This window comes from Crassostrea angulata, chromosome 7 (assembly GCF_025612915.1).
Source record: "Crassostrea angulata isolate pt1a10 chromosome 7, ASM2561291v2, whole genome shotgun sequence".
Classification (NCBI taxonomy): Eukaryota; Metazoa; Mollusca; class Bivalvia; order Ostreida; family Ostreidae; genus Magallana; species Magallana angulata.
In genome coordinates this window covers 31,341,534-31,366,352 of record NC_069117.1, presented here as the reverse complement: position 1 = coordinate 31,366,352, position 24,819 = coordinate 31,341,534, and the positions used below count along the sequence as shown (strand labels likewise).

At 33.4% G+C, this 24,819-nt stretch overlaps 2 protein-coding genes across 6 annotated transcripts; one reads left to right on the top strand and one right to left on the bottom strand.

Annotated features, from left to right (window-relative positions):
• Positions 1-558: 558 nt before the first annotated feature.
• On the top strand, positions 559-9,678 carry LOC128157384 (vesicular glutamate transporter 2-like). 2 transcript variants are annotated; one of them, XM_052819902.1, is made up of 12 exons: positions 559-687; positions 4,558-4,714; positions 4,827-4,969; positions 5,287-5,401; positions 5,483-5,570; positions 5,686-5,772; positions 6,483-6,622; positions 7,851-8,000; positions 8,142-8,274; positions 8,378-8,488; positions 8,616-8,737; positions 8,853-9,677. In XM_052819902.1, exons 2-12 carry the CDS (start codon positions 4,571-4,573, stop codon positions 9,072-9,074), a joined length of 1,455 nt encoding a protein of 484 aa, XP_052675862.1. In that variant the 5' UTR covers positions 559-687; positions 4,558-4,570; the 3' UTR covers positions 9,075-9,677. The 2 variants fall into 2 exon arrangements, with proteins under 2 accessions (XP_052675862.1, XP_052675863.1); XM_052819903.1 differs by lacking the exons at positions 559-687; positions 4,558-4,714 and having other exon boundaries at positions 4,900-5,039; positions 8,853-9,678.
• A 319-nt stretch (positions 9,679-9,997) lies between these two features.
• On the bottom strand, positions 9,998-24,736 carry LOC128192606 (tetratricopeptide repeat protein 28-like). 4 transcript variants are annotated; one of them, XM_052865406.1, is made up of 21 exons: positions 24,601-24,736; positions 24,260-24,392; positions 23,600-23,809; positions 23,202-23,379; positions 21,548-23,037; positions 20,285-21,204; positions 18,907-19,076; positions 18,509-18,733; positions 18,198-18,345; positions 17,860-18,032; positions 17,647-17,750; positions 17,291-17,516; positions 16,770-16,855; positions 16,085-16,242; positions 15,389-15,500; positions 15,072-15,137; positions 14,425-14,475; positions 13,020-13,096; positions 12,692-12,770; positions 11,713-11,727; positions 9,998-10,835 (listed from the first exon to the last, which is right to left on the bottom strand). In XM_052865406.1, exons 2-21 carry the CDS (start codon positions 24,377-24,379, stop codon positions 10,581-10,583), a joined length of 4,863 nt encoding a protein of 1,620 aa, XP_052721366.1. In that variant the 5' UTR covers positions 24,380-24,392; positions 24,601-24,736; the 3' UTR covers positions 9,998-10,580. The 4 variants fall into 4 exon arrangements, with proteins under 4 accessions (XP_052721366.1, XP_052721367.1, XP_052721368.1 ...); XM_052865407.1 differs by lacking the exon at positions 11,713-11,727; XM_052865408.1 differs by lacking the exon at positions 14,425-14,475.
• Positions 24,737-24,819: the final 83 nt, after the last annotated feature.

The following is a 24,819-nucleotide window of genomic DNA, read 5'->3' as shown; positions in this document are numbered from 1 at the left end:
GCTATTTCCTTTTACCGACGTACTTATGTATATTATCAATAATTTAGGTCCTTTTTTCCGACTCTTTATGATTAATTCAACATTCTTATTTATAAAGAAAAATGTAAATATTAAAAATTAATACCTTTATTATATACATTCACGTGGGTCATGAAAACAGCGTGGTAAGATGGAACCAACGTAAATTAACATTGATATGGCCATAGAATTTACAACACATGGTTCTATGATTCGAATAATTTGTCCATATTAAATGTCAGATGGTCAGAAAATCACTCGGACACTTAGTCGGGCTAATAGGTGAATGTAAAAAAAAAAACAACAAAGAGAGATCTATTAAAAGGTTAAACATTTTAAACTATAATACGAAACTCAAATACATGTATATTAATTCGGTAGTAAAACACACATACAAATATCGAAAATAATACAATGTCCATTTTGTTCCCACTGATTTGTTAAATAAGTACTGTACTTAATATAAACACATATATAAACACAGCCATTCCCTGCAGCTGTTGATAATGTAGCATTGTATACAGGATGAGTGCAGAGGCTACAGGGTGTAATTTTTTAATGTCGTGCACACGACCTGCATGTGGGGCCTCCCTGATCATCAATGAAGTGGGTTATGTGTGTGTTTATTGCTTGAAACAGTGGATTTTATGAAGGAAGCTGCTCTGCCAGGTAAGGATGATTTTTTTACTTTAAAAAAAATTATCAAACTTTTTTTTATATATAATGTTATTTGTTATCGTGTCTTTAGTTGAAATACCGTATATAAACATAATGCATTTATACATGTATTTTCCCACTCTTTTTATTCTGGTTTTTTTTTTTGGAAATGTAGGAATAAATTAATTAATTTGTTAATGAAAGCTTTTAAACATAAAACGTGGGAATTTCAATTTTTTGAACGACTTTTTTAATGCTGGCTTTGAATAGAAAGAGCACAATTTTATGAACAAAATCTTTATCAGACGATATTTTGACAGCTTGTAGGCGATAAAGGATTAAATCAATTAAAGCACATCTTGGAGTTAAAATTTGTTAACCGCTAACAAAAGGTAAAATAAATCTTAACAATTTTACTGCGTCAACAAAAAACAAAAAAAATAAATCCCTTATCTCACATTATCATATGCTAAAGTACTTATGTAAATACACTTCAACTAAGCTGTCCATTTAACTTTAATGTGAGAAAGTGCAGCGCCAAGGTTACTGTAATCAATTGCTCTTTAGAAAATGCATTGGCTAAAAACTGGGATATTGAAATTAACTTATGTCCACAGTTCTCACGATACAAATTTCACTGAGTGAAACCAATTTAACAAAAACCTTGAGACATATGGTAACTTTGCTTCAAACAAAGGTGGCAATGATAACTCGTTTTTTTTTCTACGCTGAATTTCAGTTATGTGTAATGACGAATAGTGCGCCCCTCCCCCCCCCCCCTCTTCCCGCATTGAATATTAACCGCAGGCACGTAGCAGCAGGGGGGGCCAGGGGGGGTCTGGCCCCCCCACTTTTTCTCGCAGCAGCAAATTTTTTAAAATTTACATATAAAAAAATGAATTATAATGGAGTTGGCCCCCCCACTTTTTTGGAAGTTAGTATGAAAATTAGGAAATGAGTAGTCAAATTGAAGTTACCGGCCGCCCCCCCCCCCCCCCCCCCCCACGGATTAGGAATTTCATGATTCGGAGGGGAAAAAATTTTGGTAGGGAAGAATTTTTTTTTTTTGAGCTGAGTCTACCCCCCCCTCCCCCCCCCCCCCCCCCCCCCCCCCCCCCCACGGATTAGGAATTTCATGATTTGAAGGGAAAAAAATTTTGGTAGGGAAGAACTTTTTTTTGAGCTTAGTTTAACAACCCCCCCCCCCCCCCCACGGATTAGGATTTTGAAGATTTTTGGAAAACTTTAAATTTCCCTTTTTTTGCTTGTCAAGATTTTTTGGATGGGTCTGGCCCCCCCACTTTCAAAAACGATGCTACGTGCCTGAACCGGGGTCATTTTTTAAGGTGGCTCTATACACCACTTTTTGATGACGCAGTACGCAAAAAAGTAAATCTGGAAACATGCATTTCCGGTACTGGCTGATTTAAACTGAGGTGAATTGTATGGGAACCGCTATTTTGAAAAATTTGTTAAATGGATAGATTTAATTTGATAATTGGAAAATTCATTACTTACAAGTAATGTGGTATGTGACACCTTCACTTTGTGTGGTATTATTTGTCGAAATAAACAATAAAATCAAGTATACATTTTTAAAGAGTTTCTTTAGCATCATCGATATGTTACACCGTAGCGCAGTGGGTTAGTGGGTTCACTACAAACCAGTAGGTCATGAGTTCGATTCCCGTTGAGAACAATAAATTTTTTAACCTTCCAAAAATTTCTAAAACGTATTTTTTGGTTGAATACCGTGAAAGAAAATTCTAAACAGGTGAAAATATTTCAACTATAATATACTTTAATGCACATTAATATCGACACCTAACGGGTTTGAATTTCTCTCAGGTTGGGATACATAAATCCTATTAGCCTAGTCAATGTTCCCCTTTATTTATTTGACTTAGTTTTGCACTAAAGCGAATATATTCACTTATACAGGGCAAAGTCTATAATGAAATATGCATGTATTTATCATTCCAACATTATATTTAGGAAATTTTCTTCAACTCAGAAATGAAAAGTCCCCAAGGTGTTTGGGCCTTGGGACTTAGGAACGATAACCCTTACATGAGGAACTTTCATACCAAATAAAATTTAAAATATTTTTTGTGTTTATTTGCAATTGTTTTCATTCAATTTTTTATTTCACATTTATTAAAATACATTTTCTTATAACATCAAGCAACTTTTTCAGTTGATTTGTCAACAGAGTAAGATAATATGAAAAAATATGTTTTGGGGAAATACTAAAAAAATTGCAATAATAACATTTTTGAATGTTAAGAAGTGTTATATTTTTTTTATGTGTTTGAAGGAAATATCCATCATATGACAAAATAATTCCTCTCAATTTGTTGATAGCTGTCTTTTAAAAAATATTTTACAAAAACACGAAAAAACATTAAAAAATTCTTTTAAAATACCTATAGTATCCCTATCGTCATTTTAATATTTGATAAGTATATGTTCTGTGGTGTTCTATTGAAAATTGGAATAAACTGTGGGTGTATAGAGCCACCTTAAAATGACCCAATATGTGTAAGGCCTAGTTAAATCAATAACCCTGGGGTTATTTTCCCTGTGTGGGTTGTAAAATAAAAATTACCCTGTAGATTAATGATCTTGTACCATTTTGTGACTCGAATAACTAATTGTTGGGGTAACATCCCACCTCCTTGGGGGCGATTTCAGGGGGAGGGACTACAATACCTTATTAAAAGCAGAAAAGATTTCACCACCATGCATTTATTAATCAATTATTAATCATCATATTTCAGAGATCAATCAAAGGCATTAGAAGAAATTTTGACAAACCTTAGTTATGTACCGGTATATATAAATTTCATCGTAAACAATGATGTATTATTAAGCTATTCAAAACAGATACATTACATCCCTCATGCATGTAACAGCAAATAACACGCAAACACTTTTATTTAATTCATAAAAAAGTCTATTGGACTCAGCTTCTGTATATCCAAGGCCTTGCTTAGGGTCACAGCATGTTCACATTTGTACAAAGTGACCCAGGTGACCTATTGCTACCTATCTTATGCCCGGTGTCATTTGTCCGTTTCGACAGTTTGAACATGTTCAGCTTAGCACACTTGGTGTGTAGCTTATCGAGGGAAGATGAACATGCATTGTGAAATCTCTGACCGCCATCCACAATGTAACTATTTTTTGGAACAAAACTTAGTGCAATTCAAATCAGCAGACACATATCAGCATAATTATGATTTAATTAGACGAACATGGATGCTTTTGACAAGATTTTGATTTTCATGACCCCAAGGTGTTATGGCGGGGCCATTTCCGGTCAGAGAGTAAAAATGTATCAATTTTTAACCAATCAACGTCTCTACCAATGATATCCAGCAGACAAACGAAATTGCTTATATTGAGCAAGGGTATCACTATAAAATTGTAAAATTCATTAACACAAGACCCGGGTTCTTGTGTTACAGAGGGGCTATAAAGGCAAAATTTGGCAGTATATGACGTATTACTAACCCTTAATTACTTTTACGTTTACTTTCTAATCTTGTACTATATTAAATAAATATATAAAACGTGTACATAAAAAAATGGAGGGGCGAACCATGACAGCATGACTGTTGAATCGATATTTTCACCGAGTATTTACTTATGCAGATAAACCCCTACTACAAGTGTAATTCATTTAAATCTGTGTACGAAGTATTTTTATTACTAAATTAAACGGGAATTAACAATTCATGGATATTCAAAATTGGCCGATTTTCCCGAATTCAGGGTAATGTTCAGATGTCCCCTACAAGTAGAATATCATACATTGTACGTTACATGTCATTTTACTGGATTACAAAAGATTATATCATTGTTTATCAATTTTAAAAGATCTACTTTAAACATGGGATGCCCAAAAAGGGCCATTGTGGTTTTCTTGTCGTTCCTGGGTTTCCTCGTCCTTTTTGGCTTCCGGACGGTGTTCACCATGGTGATGGTTTACGTCATCAAAGATAACGACAACGACGGTGTGACGTTTTTCAAAGAGGTAAGAAACAACCAAAGTAAGAAAAAGCCACTTGATTTGATTTATAAATCATTCTTTAGAAATTAATAATAAAATAAGTTTAATCCATGATTCAATTTTTTGTGCATTGAAGTGCACAATAAACGGCACAGCGTACGACCTACAATTGGATTGGAGCGTGGCTACGTCACAGTATTTCAACACGGCCTACTTTGTGGGCTACGTCATCACCCAGTTGCCAGGGGGATTTCTAGCCGTCAGGTTCTCTCCTACAAAGTGAGGGAAAATGAAAATTTCGTTAAGGTGGTATGGGACATCTCCATGTTTTGACGTGCTTCCTATCGAAGTAAGCAATAAAATTAAGTATAATTACAAACGTTTTGAAACCATCGTTCCAAAAAATTTTGAAACTTATTATTTGGTCAAATATTATAAAATTTGAAAATTCTAAACCGGTGAAAATATTTTGCTTTTATTCACATTAATATCGACAGGTGCCCCATGCCACCCCAGTCAAAAGATACAAGTTTAATTAATATCAATTCGAGAGACTTTTGTTTTGAATATAAGATACCATATTTTAATATTTTTAGAATATTTGGGGGCGCAATTTTGATTAGTGCGTCATGTTTCGTAATCCTGGCATTTTCCATGAAGTACAGTCCAATCATAGTCTTTGTAGCCAGATTTATCCAGGGTTTGGCAGAGGTAAGTACTTTTTAAAATACCGCATTGCATTGAATGAAATAGACATGAACAGTTACTAATTTATGTTTCATGTGTATTTAGGGCGTAAGCCAGCCCGCTATGAGTTCTGTCGTGTCGGCTTGGGCTCCAAGATCTGAACGTGCAGGAATCGTTGGGTTTTCTTTCTCGGGTATATATGTATTCACAACCATAATGTGCATTTTTATCTCTTTTTTATGTTGGTTCCTTGGTTCTTTTTGTTGCAATTGAGCGACATACATGTAACTTGTTGATCGCTGTTTTAGGAATCTACCTGAGCACATCCCTGGCCTCGGTGGTGTCGGGAGCCGCCACCTGTTACGTCAGCTGGCACGCTGGACTCTTCATCTACGGTAATGATTAAATAATGCATGTAACATCCTTTGTTTTCATGACATAAAATTAACTTAAGGTGGTATGGGACACTTCCATGTTGTGGCGTATTGTTTATCGAAATAAACAATAAAGTAAGGTGTAATTATATAAGTAGTTTCTTTCCAAAAATGGTCACCTAACTCCGTAGCACAGTGGGTTAGGGGGTTTACTCCGAACCTGTAAGTCATGAGTTCGAATCCCGCTGGGGGTTTTTACAATTTTTACCTTTACAAATATTTTTAAAAGCTATTTTTTGGTTAAATATTGTAAAATTTGAAAATTCTAAACCGGTGAAAATTTTTAAATTATACAGTACTTTAATCCACATTAATATCGACAGATGTCCCATACCACACTTATGAAGTATTGAATATTTTCAATGAACTTTGAAACTCATGCAATGGACATGTACATGTAAATTTGCTAGATATTTCTAAAATGAGGGTGTTCATGGTTGATGTTTAAACAGCGTCATGTGTTTGGATACAGTGTAAAGTACATTACTGCACAAAATGATGTACTAGTAATATATTGTTAATCATTCTAAAACCAAAGTAGACCAAAAGTCGTCTGAAAATACATTTAATCTACAGAAATGTAAACCTATCGAATTTCTGTCGTGGCATTTTTCTTCATTTCTTTATTTTTGCCAAAACAACATAACAAAATCGTATTTAATGTTTGACAGGTAGCCTTGGTATCATATGGTCACTGTTTTGGTTTGGGTTAGTATATGATAGTCCAATGATGCAATCCTCTCTAAGTGAAAAAGAGAGGCGCATTTTCGAGGAGGAAGGATCGAAAGTTTTGGTGGCGTCAGCAAGAGTGGTAAGTTTTACATTGTTATTTCATAAAACATCAGCTTTGATAGGCAAGCTACTGACAAACAAATTGATAAAACAGGACTATCAACAGTCTCGTTTGAAGTCATCTTTTCGTACGTTCTATGGGCGATACAAAGACCTTGTGAGCAAATACAATCTTCCACTGGGTCGCAAGATTACTGACATTTTTCATACAAATTGTTAGACCATAATTAGCACCTAATTGCCTACGGACTTTTCCGTTTTTTGCCGAATATTACAAAGAGCACAATGCGGGCGTAACTCCTACGCACCTGATCCAACCTCTATTTTTTTGGAGGTCCGTTTTGCTCTGCTACGAATTTGTATTTCGTTTTATGGATTTTTGATATGGTTGACGGTTTAAGGTCTTTCGATTGTCGTGTGACGTCATTGTGAGCAATCCGGAATATTTTACCGTTATCGGTTATAAAAATAGTGTTATGTGGTGCATACTTTTGCCAATATTTCTTGATTTATACTTGTGTTTAACACATTTTAAGCTATGTTAAGTGAAATGACACCAATGTTTAACAATTCATAGAGAGTAGTTTGAGTTGAAATCGCTGAATTCAATGAAAAACTGATAAAACCGTATATAGGCAAACTTGACAGAGACCACAATTCATAATTTTTTACCAGGCAAGGTAAACATTTCTTTGCAGATTTCGATAGGATATATAATGAATTACAAATGTACCAATTTTCAGTGAGTTTGAACCATTATTTCAAAAGTTATAGACGTTTTATGTTGCTAAACTGTACTTATTCATGGTTGAAAAATCGTATCAAAATGCACTGTAAATGTGATAGCTTTCATACTGGCAATTTTAAATGGCCTTAAAATGTTAAAATACTTAAAATAAAGGATTGCGATTAATTTCTTTTAAAAATTGCTTTATTATATCGAAATTAGTTAAAATAAATGTGATGTTTGATAAGAGAGCAGTCGTTGCTATAACTGTCCTGTTAGTGTACTTGTGTTAGCTCCTACAGCATGAACAAAATATTTGCAACATACCAATATTTAACTTTAATTTGATTGTTTGCATATTAATCATCAAATTTAAACAAAAATTACACAGATTAAACCATAAAAACATCGAGGGTGGAGAAACCTTAATATGTTATTGTAATTTTTTCATAGAACAGCAAATATCAGCATGTTGTCACCGATAATATTATGCTAAATTGGTGTCTTTTTATCACAACAGGCCAAAAACATTCCATGGAGAGCCATACTGACGTCACGTCCGGTGTATGCTCTATTTCTTGCCAACTTCACGCGATCTTGGGTTTTCGCCATGGTATTGACAGAGATACCTCAATATTTCGCTGACGCATTCAGCCTTAATGTGGCAACAGTAAGTATAATCTAAAAAAGATCTATAGATTTAGATCTTGGACGTTTCCAACTGATGAAAGACCTTATATATGGATATAGTTTATTAATGACTTCGGGAAAACTACTTTCTGACTTGTTGTTCTTAAATTGGATTCCTTAGATTGGATTTCTTACGTCTTTCCCGCCAATCTTGATGTCAGTTTCCGTAATATTGGGCGGCGTTATAGTTGATAAACTGATAAATATGGAGAAAGTATCGATTACTGCTGGAAGAAAATTGTCTCTGATCATAGGTAAAATGATAAACACTCTGAAGCATTATAGAATTTGAAATTCGCTGTTGTAGGATGACCAATGGGGTTTAATTCCTCTTTTGCACTAACTGTTCATTTTAAGGATTTGGTTCGGAGGCCGTGTGTATCCTTGTCTTAGCCTTTGCAAAAGATTACCTCACAGCATCCATCCTTATCATCATTGCTGAAGGATTAGCGGGATTGTCCACTGCTGGTATCTATAGAAACCTCGCTGAATGATTTGAAGTTTTTTTTTCTTTTTTGCTTTAGTAGAATATTCAACCATAATTGCTTCGTTTAATGCTATTCACAATATTATTATACTATTTGATGAATTGTAGCATTTAAAGTTAACCCCGTGGACCTAGCCCCGCAATATTCCAGTGTATTGACTGGGATAGTCAGATCGGGAGTCCTAGGCGCCTCCATTAGTACAGCTATAGCTGGTGCTCTTCGACAAAAAGTAGGTTTTCAATTTCCCCATTTTTTTAGATCAAATTTTACATTTCTAAAATGATAAGGTAAAAAAAAAATATGACTTTCGTGGACATGAATATTTACAATGTTGCACTTTTCAGAATATACAGTCATGGCAGAGGATCTTTTTAATAACAGGATCTCTACATTTATTCTCTGTTGTGTTTTATTCCGTGTTTGGGTCCGGAGAACAGCAGGAATGGGCCCAGCCAACCTACAAAACATTGGTGTCTGGCAGCGAATCTACAGAATATGGTTCTGTAGAAAAAAACAACATCGACGTCATCTTAACTGTTCACAACGACGAGAAGAAAAAAACCTGAACATCATAAGGAAATTTCTAACGATGTATATATATTCATCGGACGACAAGGCAACGTGATCCCTCCTTTGATTCGTTGATAACTATGGAAAGCAATAGATACCTTATGTATTTCATGAGAAAATGGCGCTTTTTTATATTTATTTATTCTTTGGTTTTCTCGTGTAGCGACAATAGAAAAACAAGGAGTGGGTCGAGGAGAGGCCCGAGAAGTTGAGATTGCGGCTGTTGCCAAATGTTTTCTTTACTAAAATAATTAATACGACTGTTGCCAAACGTTTTCTTTACTAAAATAATAATACAACTTAAAAAATAAGAGCTTTGTCATTTATTTATTTTTTCTGTTATCGATATTTGTCAGTGTATCGAAGCTCTGTTTGTAGCAATTCCACTTAAAATTAAAAAAAAATATAGAGAAAAAATGATATTTCCTTGTTTTCCAACAAAAATTGTGCAGCAATAGTTTTATTTAGGGTACGCAACGGAAAACCGTGCTGAAATAGCCATCATTAATAATTCCCTGTTTGAACATTTACGAATACAATGTAGTATGGTTCGACCACCTTCATAATCCCCTTTCTGATTAATCTCTCTCTCTCTCTCTCTCTCTCTCTCTCTCTCTCTCTCTCTCTCTCTCTCTATATATATATATAAACTGTGTAACTATTAAAGTAACTTCATTAAAATTAATAATATTAAACTTAAAATTTCAATACAGTTTTCTTATTTCTTTAAAACGATCTTCTTTTCAAATATCATAATGATATGTTTTACCAACTACAATGTTGTGTATAATGCGAATTACATAATAAAAAACAGTCAAATCGATAAAACAAATAATTTTTATGTAAAAATAAATCTCGGGTATAAAACATGATAGTAGTATTAAAAAACATACAGATTACACTCGTTATACATTTATTGGGTACGTTGTATAACCTTAAGCTCCAAAATGGGCCGTCAACCGTACGTAAATTATAGTTTCACTTTAGTTTTGTTTAATAATATATAAATAATAAAAATTGAAAACAAAAACAGTAAAACAATCACAGAATACTAAAAAATCACAGAAATGTGATATGATGTATTATGTATATGTGAGAATTACATATATCCTTAAAAAAATAACCATAAGTTGAAAACTCGTCCTGAAATAATGTTCACACATTTTTACCAAAGCAATTACCGTATGGTAAAGCAGTATAACCACAAACAACAATAACGATATGCCCTTGTTTTTAAACAAATTAATATATCTTGACTGCTCCAATAAATTATGATTTTTTTATTTTATTTTATTTTATTACTGAGGGTTCGTTATAGTGTATGATAAAAGGTAGCTTGATGTCTTTCACTTGATTTTATGGATATCACCTAGCTACGACTAACCTGAAACGGTTACCCACGAAAAGTTGTCCCAAAGAAACAGTTTCTGCAATCTTTAAACAACTCAGTCACATTAATTGAAATTAAAGTGATTCCAGCACGTATAACAAAGAATCCCTCCTCAAGAAGAGGGCGTGGTCTGTATATAGGGCAAGTACAGCTTCATAACTTCCGTCTTGTGTCGGACGTCTATGTTGTCTATTCTCTGTTGTAAAAGAAACCCTGCATAGTCCCTGCGCTGGTCCACTTCCGGGATAACCAAGAGACGTTCCTTCTTCACTGGTGTCCTCTGTTGTGAGGCGGTTGAACCGGGTCGAACTTTGACCTTTGTTGGAGTAGTTCTTGGGCGACCATATTGAGCAAGATTCTCATTGGCCTGGAAAGATGAATTCGTTGGTTTTTATTTTTAGAAGATTTTTGTAAGCATCAACTAAATAATATTTTTCAAAAGGAGACAGAAACGGAGAAAATAAAAATGATTTTCCTCGTGCTCATTCACATGTGCTTTTATGACAATGAACAAAGTTGAAAAAATGTGTTATGAAGTTTTCATTGTCAATACTTTGCGCACAAATTTGAAATGTGTCCAAAAAGCAATACATATTTAACCTTTAGAGTCTAAATTCATAAAATATTTGAATCATTTTACATGCAGTTTAAAATACAATTGCTAGACAAATGTTTTATAAAAAGTATTAAACAAATTATGGCAATGCCAGTTTGATTAAAACTACCCCTTTCTCCTTACACTCATCAGAGTCTGACGGGTATCAATAAGAGGTCATCTTCACATGATCTCTACATTTACATACAATTTAAATATATCCCAACCAATCACAGACATGACTTTATCTGTTGTTATTAGAGATATAATTCGGATACACAGTAAACAAGCATAAATTAATTCTTCTAACTCCTTTTGAAGAGTTCCTATAGATATTTAAAGCGATGAAAGTCCTTTTCTGATTGGTCAGAGGTAATAGTCGTGTGACAATGACCTTCTGCTGGCCTATCAGACGCTGTATGATGAATGTAAGGAGAAGAGGGTGGTTTTAATCAACTGTGTCAATGCTTTTGTGGGTTTTTTTTATTGATTTTTTAAATCAGTAAAACCTTTCATGCATTTTAATAATCATGTTTATGTTTACGGCTGTATTTGTGACAGCCAATGTTACTGTTCTAAAATGTGGTCGTCATGCAACAACACTGAGAAAGGATTTGCATGCAGCACAACAATCAAGTGGCTAACCTACCTTTAAATCATCCTCCTTTTTACAAACAAAAATATAAATTTGATATCAAAATTAGACGCAAAAACTAGTTTTATAAATCATCTCTGGATTCTTCAGGCAAAATTGTTGCTGTTTTATGATAGTCGAGTTTACAGGGCATATTAGAATTTTAGCTTCTAAAATCAATGAATGATTAATCTAAATATGAAATACTATTAAGTGCACCTATTTTCTATTCAATGGCAGTGAGTGAGTGTCGCTAATTACGAATACACTAATGTGTAGGTTCATTTTCTGAATTTATGAACGAAAAACAACGCGAAAGTAACTGTAACATTAATCTTTTGCAAAAACCTCGGGAAACTATGATTCTAAGTAAGAACTTTTTTTTCAACCTCGTCGTCAACAGAATACAGCAATATTGTTGTAAAGTTTGAGTATTAATGGCGAACAGTACTAGCAAGCAAGAAACTAAATAACATTATGTCTGTACTACTGCAATATACTTTAAAACAAACTTCAAGGCTGTGTAACCAATTTATTGTAAATATAAAGATTTTAATGAATAATTATTCTAACAATTAAAAGTATATATATATATTTCAAATGTTGAACACGCCAATATATATAATTTATTGAAAAGGTATTCAGAGTCGAGTGTCTGGCCATATTCGTTCGTATATTAACTATTATCATATTTCACCTTGTGTCTAATAAAGCACTGTTAAGTATTGTACTTCAATAAGAACACGCTAAAACTCGTGTTCGAAATATTTTTACAGGATTTGGAAAATTATCTTTAGTTAATTGATATTTTGAAAGACGTTTTATTTGCTTTAACAACACATCCAGTCAAATCACAACTCATGTAAAGTTACCATACATGTAGATGGAAAAAAAACACTATTGCAGACATAAGGAAATGTCAAGCAACAATTTAAAGCACATACAAAATGTAATATGAAAAAAATTTTATGAACGAATTGAGCAGATGACTAACCTGGGCTACAACGGTTATTTGATGCCACGTTTTGGCTCTCTCCATATGATCCTTAAACTCCTCGTCTACGTCCGATTTGCTATTTAAAAAACGATACAAATTAGTAACAGTTTATGTCTAACACTGTGTTGTTTAAGTTTATAAATAGTTGGGTTTGATATTAACTATTACATGCACCCTACAACCATAACTTTACATTTTGACAAACCGATTTTATAAATTGAAAGACCGTTTCTGTATAGATTATTCAAGTTATAGCTATTTAAATGTTTTAAAAAAGACAAAAGTATATTTTTTAAGGAATAAACAAGTTATATTTTCATGAAACCTTCTGGCCAATTTGATTTTCTCCCCCATTTCTTCAGGTTTTTCAGGTCGACTCAACCATGGTGTACTCATTCTTAGCTGAATCGAGAAAACAAAAAGATAAGCACTTGGTTCTGTGTTTAAAAGCACAGACAGTTAAAATAAATAATTATACGGTTTTTACTTGAAAATCATTGTTATGTTATTTTTCTCCAGAGATCGTTTTTTTTGAAGTTTTTTTTTTATCTCTTATAAACTACAGTTCGAATTTTTTATTGCATGCCGAAAATGTCATTAAGAATACTTGTATACATGCCAGATTTCATTAAAAAAATATAAGACTATCAGTGAACTTCAATCTACTGAAATAAAATGCCACTCTTTGTGTAATCTATTGAATAAAAATATCACACTATGATGATTACAATAAACGTATAACTAGAAAACAAGAAATGCAAACCAAACATCAATCAAAGGAACTACTAATAAAACGTAATACATCTACTATAAATGCAAGTCACGCCATAAAAAGGCTAGAATTTAATATAACACAATAATACAATGAAAAACAAGTAAACCAACATAAACAAATGATAACAAACAGGTATACATAACAAACAAAATTACAACACAGGCCCATGGGCCATAGGTCTTGCAGACACTTAAATAACAGGCTTAAGATGGATCCTGATTTCCCTCATATATATATATATATATATATATATATATATATATATATATATATATATATATATATATATATATATATATATATATATATATATCATTGATTGAAAGGCGTTATCTAAATCAAATGAATTAAATTAAACTTGAATTAAAATGAATTTATTTAGATATTCATTAAGAACCCCATTTTCAATCACTAGTAATAACTTTATTAATTGTTTGACATCTAAACAATGCATAGTACTTTGAGTCAATTTTTGCATCTTTATATTGATCTGAACTCTTCGAAAGGTATTAAATTTGCATTTTCCAATAAAAAAGCTAAAAGATGCTGGGAAATGAATAATATGAAATGGACACAGAACAAAATTTGATCAGAAATACACCAGTAAAGCATCTGCCTCAGGTGAGCTAATAAAAGCATTCTATATACTTGTAAGTGCAAAACAAAATAACAACATTAATTTAAAGACAAAAATTGGAAACCAAAATAAAAAGTCACTAGATATTTTAAAAATGTTCAAGTAATTTTTTTATTTTTGACATTGTAATTTTTCAAAGAAATTTAATATTTAAAAACTAATTTTTGTAATGTTTTATTTCTAAAATCCATACTTATTTCAATGAAAACAAGAGAAAACTTACTTTTTGAAATACAGTGTATATATTACATTTTGAAAACTGAAACAATACTTGAACAATTTGACAAAACCTATTCACCAGCCACACTGGTATCTTACTCTGTAGTCCGTTAAATTGGACAAAGATTCACTCAAAGAAAATCCCAGTTTCTGCAGAAAGGGCATGCACAATTAATTCATTTAAATTAAAATACATGTAGTCAATTACATAATTGTATAAATATATCTTAAATAAAGAATATGTGTCTTTCATGAGGTTTTGGAAAGTCTCAGTTTTTTTGTGGTAGAGTAAAATAATGTAGAAATTTAAATATTTGAAAATATGTCAATGTTTCCTGATATAATTTCTAAAATCTGAGTATGTCTATCAAAGTTATTCCAAGTAAGTGAACTGTCAGTATATCCTGATTCTTTTTTGAAACTTGCAATCATTAAAAATCACACCAATTGTCTTTAAATATTTGTTACACATTTATCTGCTATCTATATCAAAGAATTTTTCGCTCAAAACTTTGTTTAAAATTAAAACTATAGCGTTGATCAGAATCCTATTTTTTTTTTTTTAGACATTTTGCTAACTTGATTGTTTTCTGTGAAAGGGAAATGTTTAGTTTGTTTCATATTAAATGTTTTACTGCAACTTTAATGCTTTTTGTATCGTACTGAAAAAAAAATACCATTTGTTTTTTATGTATATTTGGTTGCCATTATTATAAAATTCAAAGTATTCACAAACAAATCAGTACCTGGTTTCTTGGCAATATTACTGGGGTCAAAGAAGGCAGTTTGCTAAATTCAGGTGCACCACCATTCTACAAGAAGCAACAGGTAAAAAATAGTATCTACAAAATTGCTGTGATACATAGTTAATTTTTAAACAAAGCAATATAAATAACATCATAAACAACCTTGCTTATTGACCAAATTTGTATTTCTTTACTGACAATTTAAAATTCAACACAGAAAAGAAATATAGCTTTCTTCTTAGTCATGATATTATGAAATATACTTCTTGCTGATTGTATAGAAACTTAACAACCATTGGTATAAAATCAATTAATACCTTGGAGGCACTGGACTTCCCGAGCAGGTTGACATCTAACCGGTATAGGAGCACTTGGCTTTTGTACGCACTGACAGACAACATGAACTGTAGAACAGCTGTCAGTAATTGTCTGCAAAAGAATTAATCCAGATAAAGCTATCTAACAATTAACACATGTTGTGGAGCAATGGCTAATTCCTTCAAGTCCAGTCTAAAAATGTTATTTCATTTTTTTCATTTGTGCATTTTCCTCTTTTAATTCTATCACAGTGAAAGCAATTCCTTTTTTTATTTTAATAAAAAAAATAATAATACATTTGGTATTATTTATTATGTTCTACTACTTTCAAATTGTAAAATTTCCACAATAATAAAGTGTGCAAGCTTAAAGTGTGAACCTTTAATTTTCATCTGAAATCAGCAAGTGAATTCTTTTTCATTTACATGTTTATTCTATCACAACTGGAGATGCTCTGTACCCTTAACTGACATCATCAGACAATCCCTTCCCCAAAAGCATTTAATTTTGAAAGTCTTGTTATGTGAAACAGAACCAGAAACTATCCCTAAAATTGCAAAACATGGATACAGTCTCATTTATCTCATTATATGAACCCAATTAAAGCACTATTTTTGGCTGGGTACATGTGTCTTTTTACAATTTATCCCTAAAGTTGCAAATCATGAAAGCAGCAGCCCAATTTAAGCACTCACTTTTGACTGGGTGTCTTATTGAAGTTGAGCAGCAGCCCTATCTGATGGAACCCTGTGGCAGTGAGCACATTCTTGATCTTACCGTTCTGCCACAGCGGTCTGACAGACAAGTCAGTGACCTTCAACTGGACATCAGACGCATGCTTTGTAAGGGCCAGCTGTGACACAAAAAGCAGACATGCACTACAGGTACTCAAGTGAAAGTTTAGTCTTTGATAAACAATGATATTCTTTTTTTTTTGGTGAGTTTCAGACATGCAAAGTGAATGTTTAAATTTAGTAAATGTAATAGTTTAAATACATGCAAAAAAAGATATTATACATCTTTCCCAGGAATGCAGTGCTGAAAACAATTTTTCACAAATATTTGTCTAGGGACTTTCTATAACCTTTTCAAGCAGACAGGTTTAAACAATTTAATTTTTTGTGTGTTATAATACAATATCATATCTTCCTTTACACAATTCTTGGGAATTTAAATAATTGAAAGTAGAAAAATTGCAAAGTTGCTATGGCAACAAGACATTAGAATTGCAAACATTTAAGGATAAACATCACACCCATAGTAATTTATGAATAAAACTGAATTTTTTTTTTTGAATTTAAATGAACAATTCTGTTTATAACAAGAAATAAGAAATAAGTCGTCAGTGACTAAGCAACAGACCATAATACATGTACTTACAACATCAACAATAAGAGAAATATTGTCCTGATTCAGTGGCAACATATCATTGATTGCCTGCACACAGTCCACATCATAGCAGATGTCTGAAAAAGAGAGAAAATACTTTTTATGTAACTTGTATTGTCTTAATTGTTTTGGTGTTTAAGAATTTTAGTCAATCATGTTTAAATCTGTGTACCTATATAAAATCAGTAGTTTATTCAGCAAATTTTCATAATTCAAAGAAACCAATATATAACTGTGTAAATGGTGGTTTATTTATTTTTTTGCTATTTTTTCATCTCTTGCAGCAACTGCATTTTAAAATCACCCAATAATTAAATTTAATCCTAACCACAATGCAGAACAATAGGCATTTATAAGGAATACATGTGTTTTGCTGTTCCAACCCTATTTATAAATGAATTCACATAACCTCAGACCACTCAAACCCACCCAATCTGCTTCTGTTTTTCAATCCCAGTTGGTTTCTTCTTACTCATTTTTATAAACATGTTTAAATTAGATATTGGTCTCACCAAGAATTGCTCTGAGAGCATCATATGATGGAATCAGCAGTTCGTCTTTGTTCCAGTGAGGGTACACCACATAAGGGTTTGTGAGAGATGTCCCTTTGGCCTGGAAATGGAAGCCTAGCAGACGCAGCATCTCCATGGCCTTGCTGCTCTGTATGACACAGTCAGGGAGGCGTGTCGTCTGGCGATTGTTTTCCTCAGTGTGTAGTCTTTTTAATGCACTATCAAGCTAAAATAGAACAAGTTTGGAAAATCTTTCAAATTTGATATCAAGATTTTTACAGTGTAGTCTTCTTGATCTCGGTTCATTTAGCTGCAACTAAACAGTTCACCCTTTTGCAATAAACACTCTGACTCACCAGATCAATTAGTTTTGGAATGACCTCTGGTTGACCTTTATGATGGAGCAGAAGAGAGGCCAAACATTCCTGTAAGGTTGTCAAATTGTCCTCTCTTGTTGGAACTGCAAAATTGATTTGAATTATAAAAACTGTTACACTTCACTAAATTTTGTGCATATTGATGTAAACCATAATTGTCTAAACCTTTATGCCATAGTTTATATCTCTTACCTATTGGCAGCACATTCTTTGGATTCAGCAGTTCTTTGCCAGATTCCTCTTCTAATTCCTTTTCTGTCTTATTTAAAGTTTGATCTAACATGGCATGCTGAATCTGTATTAGATTGATATTGACATCCTTTCCAATCAAAATCCATGCTGACCAATAAAAGGGGTCCTTGAACCTAAATAGACATACAAATCAACATATTGCTCAAATTTTATTTTTTAAATCATTTTCTTTGCATTACAATATTTATGATACTTTCATATCATATAAGATATGCTTAATTCATTATCTTAAAAGAGTCCATTTTTCCTTGCTTTAATGGATGTAGCATTGTAAGTACCTTTCATCAGCTCTCAGGCCTTTGATGCCAGCACCTAATGCATCTGTGACCAATGCTCCCTTGTGCAAGGTGGTGTAAAAATGGTAGTAAAACTTCTCCATGGCAATATTTGGTAGAGGCCACATACTGACCAACACACACTGAGCTCCTGTAAATTACAAATCTTTGTGATTTAAATTATATACCAAAAATTACATTTCTTTTAAAATGGATCCTTGAATTTACTAAACAATAAGTTTTTTATTCACAATTATTCATATGGATGTCTGGAGACATTAATGTGCTACATGAAAGGGCTTTCAAATTCTTACCAGCATTGAGAAATGCTGATGGTAAAGCAAATCCAGGTGGGATGCACTCCTTGCTCCGGTTAGGTCCATATCCAACATTGAGGACCACAATCTTGGCCCTCAGCTTTAAATGCAATATGTCCTCCAATGTCAAAATGTATGAGGACTGTTGTGGGGGCCCTGACTGTAACTTTATCTCCCCTGGGGTGAAGACAAGGTATCCCTCTTTCCAACAACCATGTGTTGCTGGACAAAAAAGTTAAAATAACATGATATTTGAATAGCATAACATTGCATGTTAATCATAGCATAAAGGCAATTCTAGTGGATACAAATAAAAACAGTTTGCTGTGTTGCTAGTACAATACACAATACCAATGATCTTATTACAGTTTATTCTGAGAGGATTTCATTGTTACCTATATGGATAACTGTGGCATTTTCAACAGTGGATTTGAACTTTTCTTTGGTGGCATCTGGGCCTGTGATTGGGTCCACATTGAGATAAGATGATACAGCACGTAACTCACGATTTGCTGCAGGAAGGTACACATCAGAGGGTCTCCACTCACAGTCATGTAAAAGCAGTCTACGAAAAAAAATTAAAATAATTTTAGGGGAAAAATACTTAATCTTAATATGTGATCTCATTGTTTACCATAGTCAAAGGTGTGTTTCTTCAAAAATCAAAAATAAGACAATAATGAACATGAAGACTGCAATTTATGCAAGTATTCTGTATATAAGTTTAAATATATACTATATACAAATTAAATAATTTAGTTAGTTCTAAAAAAAAAATTGCAGATTATAAACTGATCATGGAAAAAAAAGAATTTTTTCAATCCCAAATGTACATGTATACAAGTTATGTTATTGTATAAAGTTACTGTGCAATAAAGAGATATAGGACAATAAAAAGCAAATTGTATTTGTGTCAATCAAAAACATAAATTTTGAGATTAAAAATAAAAAATATGACCATGAAATATATAGAATTGCTCTGTTTATCAAACTTATTAAAGAAAAAACCCCATAAAATTCAGCTTTTTTTGTTTACACATGTTTTGTTTTAACGAATATAAAAAAACAGCAAATCTGTGCTTTTGCTATCTCACTTCCTAACAAAAAATTAGGTAAAATTCAAATGTCTTCAATAGCAAAAAATATTAAGATTAATGACTACATTCAAAAATAAGCAATTTAATGAATGTTATTGACCTTGATCATTAAAGTAGGTTTCTAAAAAAAAATTGATGGCCGCGATGTCCTTGCCAAAATAAGTAAAGGTGCAGAACTTACTTTTTGACCAACAACAGTATTGCAAAAATAGTTGTATAATATCATGCATTTTTTTTTTTTTTTTACACATAAAATCATATAATTTATCATTTGGAAAGACATACTAAAAAAAGATACACAGCAGATCCAAAAAATTTTTCCAGTGGGATCTGAGGGAAAATTCTGTACGGTATGGGGAGGGGGGAGGGTTAGGAGCAGAATTGAGGCATGTTTTTGGTAATTTCACTAAGACAATGTAATAAATCTAAATTTTACTGAAAAGGGGGTATCTGGATCACTGGAACTCCCTACCCCCTTTTTCCACATCCTCACTTGGATCATTGCACATGAATGATTTCAAAATAACAAGTACTGTTAAATTAATAATACTGTAATTTAATATGACCCAATAACTTGAGGATGTACAAACTTGCTTTCTTTGATATTATTTCATTTAATTCTATAGCCTTTAATTCAGTCAAAATTGCCAATCTTTATATTCTGACAATTACTTACTTTTCAGGGAGTTTAGGATTCCCAAAGACAACACATGTGTCAGTATCACAAATCTGCTGATATGATGTAATACACAATGTAGAGGAAGTGATGTCAGTTCCAGTTGACGTTCTATTGGTCAGTGTTGTATAGGTGTGGGAATTCAGCATTTTTTCCATCGGCAGTGGACAGCCAATCTGTGATCTGTATTTATTGGATGTGTTATGGGAAACAATGCCAGGGAGGGGTTTCTTGGAAGAGAGACCACCTCTTGGAGAATGTTGTGTAGAGGGAATCTTTTCATCCAAGTTATTATCTCCTTTGTTACTATTAGCTGAAGCCGGCAACGTGCCCATCATGGATGTCAAAAGTCTAGGGTTGGCAGTCATTCTTAAGTCATAAGTGTCATGTGTGTTTTCTGACTCCATATCTGGGCTAACTGCATTTGTCATTACCATTTGAGCAAGCACTTTGTTAATTCCACCATTTCTTGTTTGACTCCTCTCAAAGTCAAGGTCATCTTGGGCTTTCATGTAGTTTACCTCATTATTGATGACCTTTTCTAAAGCAAAAAGACTCGGTAACAAAGTCAGATGGAACCTGTCACACAAGTAACGAGCATTCCAATCTTGCAGCATCCCAAAGGGACAGTTGTACAGATTCTTGTCTGGAATGATGATCAAATGGCTCTTCAATGGAAGTTTCATAAGAATGTCTTCCACTGGAGCCAACAAGAGATTGAACAAAATTTTGTTTGGTGTCCCTTCCTCTGATAAGTCCTTGTTGGAGTCTTTCTGCTTGACATCTTTCCCAAGGCCAAGGTTTCTTCGCCTGGTGTACTGCAGTTGAGCATTTCGGAGGGGTAGGCATCTGTCCTCACACACATTCTGCATGGTTTTCCAGTCTGGAGCATTTTTCATGCCATCCAGGCAAATCTGGATCTGGAAATTTGAAGAACAAATTGATATATATGTAAAATTGATTCCTTTGCACCATTCACCTGTAACATGCAAGAACAATACAAAGCAATGTAAAGAGATCTATTGCAAACATTTTTTTCCCCTTTCTATTTACCAGAATCCACAGAGTTCGTGAATTACTTATGTGAAAAGAAGTTACACAATTTAACAAAGGAACTTGTAATTAAACTACCAATGAATTATATGCAATTCCATGACTTCATTGGACCAAAAAAGTTCAGTTTAATTCAGACAAGTGCATGTATGTGCAAATATATTTTTATGGATATTTCAAACATGAAGAAATTGAACCCAAATTAAATACCCTTTCTTCCATGTCTTCAACATCCGCAGATTTTCCCGAATAAAACCGCACAAGTCCACTGCCAGGCACAAACACCCAGCTCAGTACCCTGTGACTGAGAACAGAATAGTACACCACTGCAGCATTTTGTTCATTTACGAGTCGAGACATTCTGTCAACAGCCCAGAAATCCGTTTGAGGTCCATAGTTTATGAAAGACACAGGGTGGCCCTTGATCTGGGTGATGTAGCGTTTTCTGTATGCCTCAGCATACTGCAAACACTCCTCCTTATTTCCCATTTTGCACAACACATTTTGAATTCCGTCGTAACACTCTCGGAGCTGTTCGTGATATTCTGATGGACAGTAGGTGTCTTCATCTCTGTGTTCTCGGATCTTTGTTTCAAAAAGCGGAATTAATTTTTCAAAATACTTTCTGGCTTCTTCAATTTCCATCATTTGTTTGGAGTGTCTTTTGATGCAAGCCAAGTTATAGTGACACATGGTTAGAATATCCACATAATCAAAGTCTTCTGCCAGATTTGAGGCCTGTTCATAGAATCCAATTGCATATTGATCTTTTTTCAGATCTCTGTATGCATTACCCATTTTACAAAAGGCCATTGACTTTGCTCTATAATCAGTCCTGATACAGGAATTCAACATCTGATTGTAATTTTCAATGGCTCTTTCATAGTCTTCTTTCACCATATAGGTGTCGGCCATCATCTCATAAGCTATAACCAACATTTTAGGATCACTGAATTTCTTAGCCATTGCGATATGTTGTTCATGGTAAGTTATAGAAAGTTGCCAGTTTCGAATAGCAGCATACACACTTCCCAAGCAACCATAGGCCTGTGCCATGCCTTTTTTGTCTCCACTCTGTTTACAAACCTTGAGATACATGGAATAATGTTTTAATGCTTCATTAAAATTTCCCAAAATTTCATTTAACATTCCAGTGTTGTGATATGATTCTGACTTTGCTCGACCATCAATGCCAAATTTCTCCAACAGTTTCACATATTTCATAGCATGTCGTTCAGCATAAGCCATATTTCCAATGGATTTGTAGGCAATGCTTAGATTCAGATGAAGACCACATTGTAATTCCTTTGTCCAAAAATCGGGGAAGTTTTCCTCAGAGCCTGCCTCTTCACTGATTTCGGCTTCAAGGTCCAACAACTTCTCATAATACACTATGGCCTGATGGGTATCTTTCATCTCTAGGTAAAGGGTAGCAATATTGACCAATGATTTTGTCTGATATATCTGTTCATGGGTAGCCATTGCTGTGACAAGGCACTCCTGATACAAGTTGATGGCTTGCTCATTCTTCTTCAATGCCGAGAAGGAATTTGCCATGGTAAGCAAAACTCGCATGGTGATTCCTTTCTGGTTGGTCTCAAACTTTTGCGCTGCCTCCAAGATCTTGATGGCGAGGTCATAATGTTTACTATGGAATAAACAAACTCCAACTTCACTCAGTTTCTTGTAAGGATCCATTCCTGGAAAGATAAATGTAGGTTTGCAATTTAATTTCTATCCTTATGTGAACACTATTTTGAAAAGGTATGCATGAACCTAAACTTCATCCTTTTTTTTTAAAAAATAAGATGGTTTTGGTTCTAAAAGATTATTTAATGTAGACTATAACAATTTATTGATATACCTTTGATCTTTTTCAGGACATCCTTAGGTATTTCACAGAAGAATGTGGACACAGTGGCAATGTAGGTGGTCATTTCATCAGCTCTCTCTGGGTCAAGGTCGAGAGCAGTGAGGAAGGCATTCAGAGCATCTCCAGCTCTGTCCAGTTCTACCAAGATGATTCCTAGTAATCTGAAGGCCTGTAAATTCATTAATAAAAAAATATCTAACGAACATTTTAAATACATTTACATTTTTAACTGAAAAGAAAAGAATTTAATTGCTTTTGCCTATTCTGCATAAGATCTTTGCCCCATCAATTGTGTGGACAATACATTTCAATAACTAATCTAAATACTGTATTTTGCTCCTTAGATTTATCTATAGACATGCAAATTAAAAAAGATTTAAAATTTTTACTTCAGCACTGTCAGAATCAAGTGAAATCCAATATTCTGCATCTTTGAGAGCCATCTGAAAGTCTTTCATTTCTAGAAAGGCAAGAAGTCTGGCATTCAAAACTTCAACATTTCGGTCATCAATTTCCAAGGCTTCATCATAATGCTTGATAGCCTCAGTGTAATCTCTAATCTGCATTGCCTTGTTGCCCATTTCAGTAAGAGATTTCATCTGTAAAATTTAAAAATCATAGCGTAACTGATGCACTTGCTCCTGAATAGCTCACTTTGTTGATTTTACATAATTTGATTCCAATCTGATAATTTTCCTCACATTGCATAGTTCTCCATGAGCCGTTTTACTGTGTACGAGCTCAACAAGCACATATGTTATACAGTACTGTAGACTATATATATAGACATTTATCACCTGTTGTGATAAAATATTCATTCCCGAGTGAGTGCCAAAAAAATAGTTTAAATGATCGAGAATCTAGCCTGTATTGCTTACAATGGATCATTAATTTAAAAAAATATTTATTATAAATTAAAATTATCCCCAAAAGGTTTCAATTAAGGAAAAAATCATTTCATCTTATAATCGGCCTTATAATCATAATTTTAATGTGTTTAATCTAATTAATTGCTTTATATAACTGAATGATCATGATTTTTGCCGAACCTCATTAATTTCCTCTGCTTCAGAAATTGGTTCACTGCTTCCTTCAGCAAGGCTTGCCATACTAAAGCTATGGCTCAATCCTTGACTGGGATTGAACATGGTTGGCCTTGATTCACTCATATTTCTAGGCTCTCTACAGAAAATGCAATAATCTACATTAATTTCAGTTTGCAGGATAATTGATTGAGCTTTTCACATTGAGTGTCAATGTTAGTTTACTCAAGAGTCAAGACATCATTTAATTTTAAAAGATGATCACTTTGATGGTTTTAAAATGTAAACAGGTAGAGTACAGTGAGCAATGTTGCTTAAAATTAAGTGTATAACAGGTTTTAACATACATTCAGTTTCACCCTGTACGTTTTGATCTCTGGAGGTTCACATTTTATGAATTAAAGATAAGATATTGACACCGCAGCCTGTCAAGCACGGCACAGCAAACACCGAAGTGCGCGAATTTGAAACCGGATGTACTGGTAACCAAGTACAACAACAACTTTTAGCTAACTCGTTCCATGTCGATAAAATTGTTATTACGTATTGTATTACGAATCATTAAA

Bases quoted from the DNA above. Each gene is read 5' to 3' on its own strand.
- LOC128157384 (XM_052819902.1), top strand. From the start codon at position 4,571: ATGGGATGCCCAAAAAGGGCCATTGTGGTTTTCTTGTCGTTCCTGGGT. The intron at 5,402-5,482 runs GTAAGTACTTTT...ATGTGTATTTAG, and splicing joins TTATCCAGGGTTTGGCAGAG to GGCGTAAGCCAGCCCGCTAT. The intron at 6,623-7,850 runs GTAAGTTTTACA...TTATCACAACAG, and splicing joins TGGTGGCGTCAGCAAGAGTG to GCCAAAAACATTCCATGGAG.
- LOC128192606 (XM_052865406.1), bottom strand. From the start codon at position 24,379: ATGAGTGAATCAAGGCCAACCATGTTCAATCCCAGTCAAGGATTGAGC. The intron at 21,205-21,547 runs GTATTTAATTTG...TCAAATTTCCAG, and splicing joins TTGAAGACATGGAAGAAAGG to ATCCAGATTTGCCTGGATGG. The intron at 18,346-18,508 runs GTAAGAATTTGA...TGTAATTTACAG, and splicing joins ATCAGCATTTCTCAATGCTG to GAGCTCAGTGTGTGTTGGTC.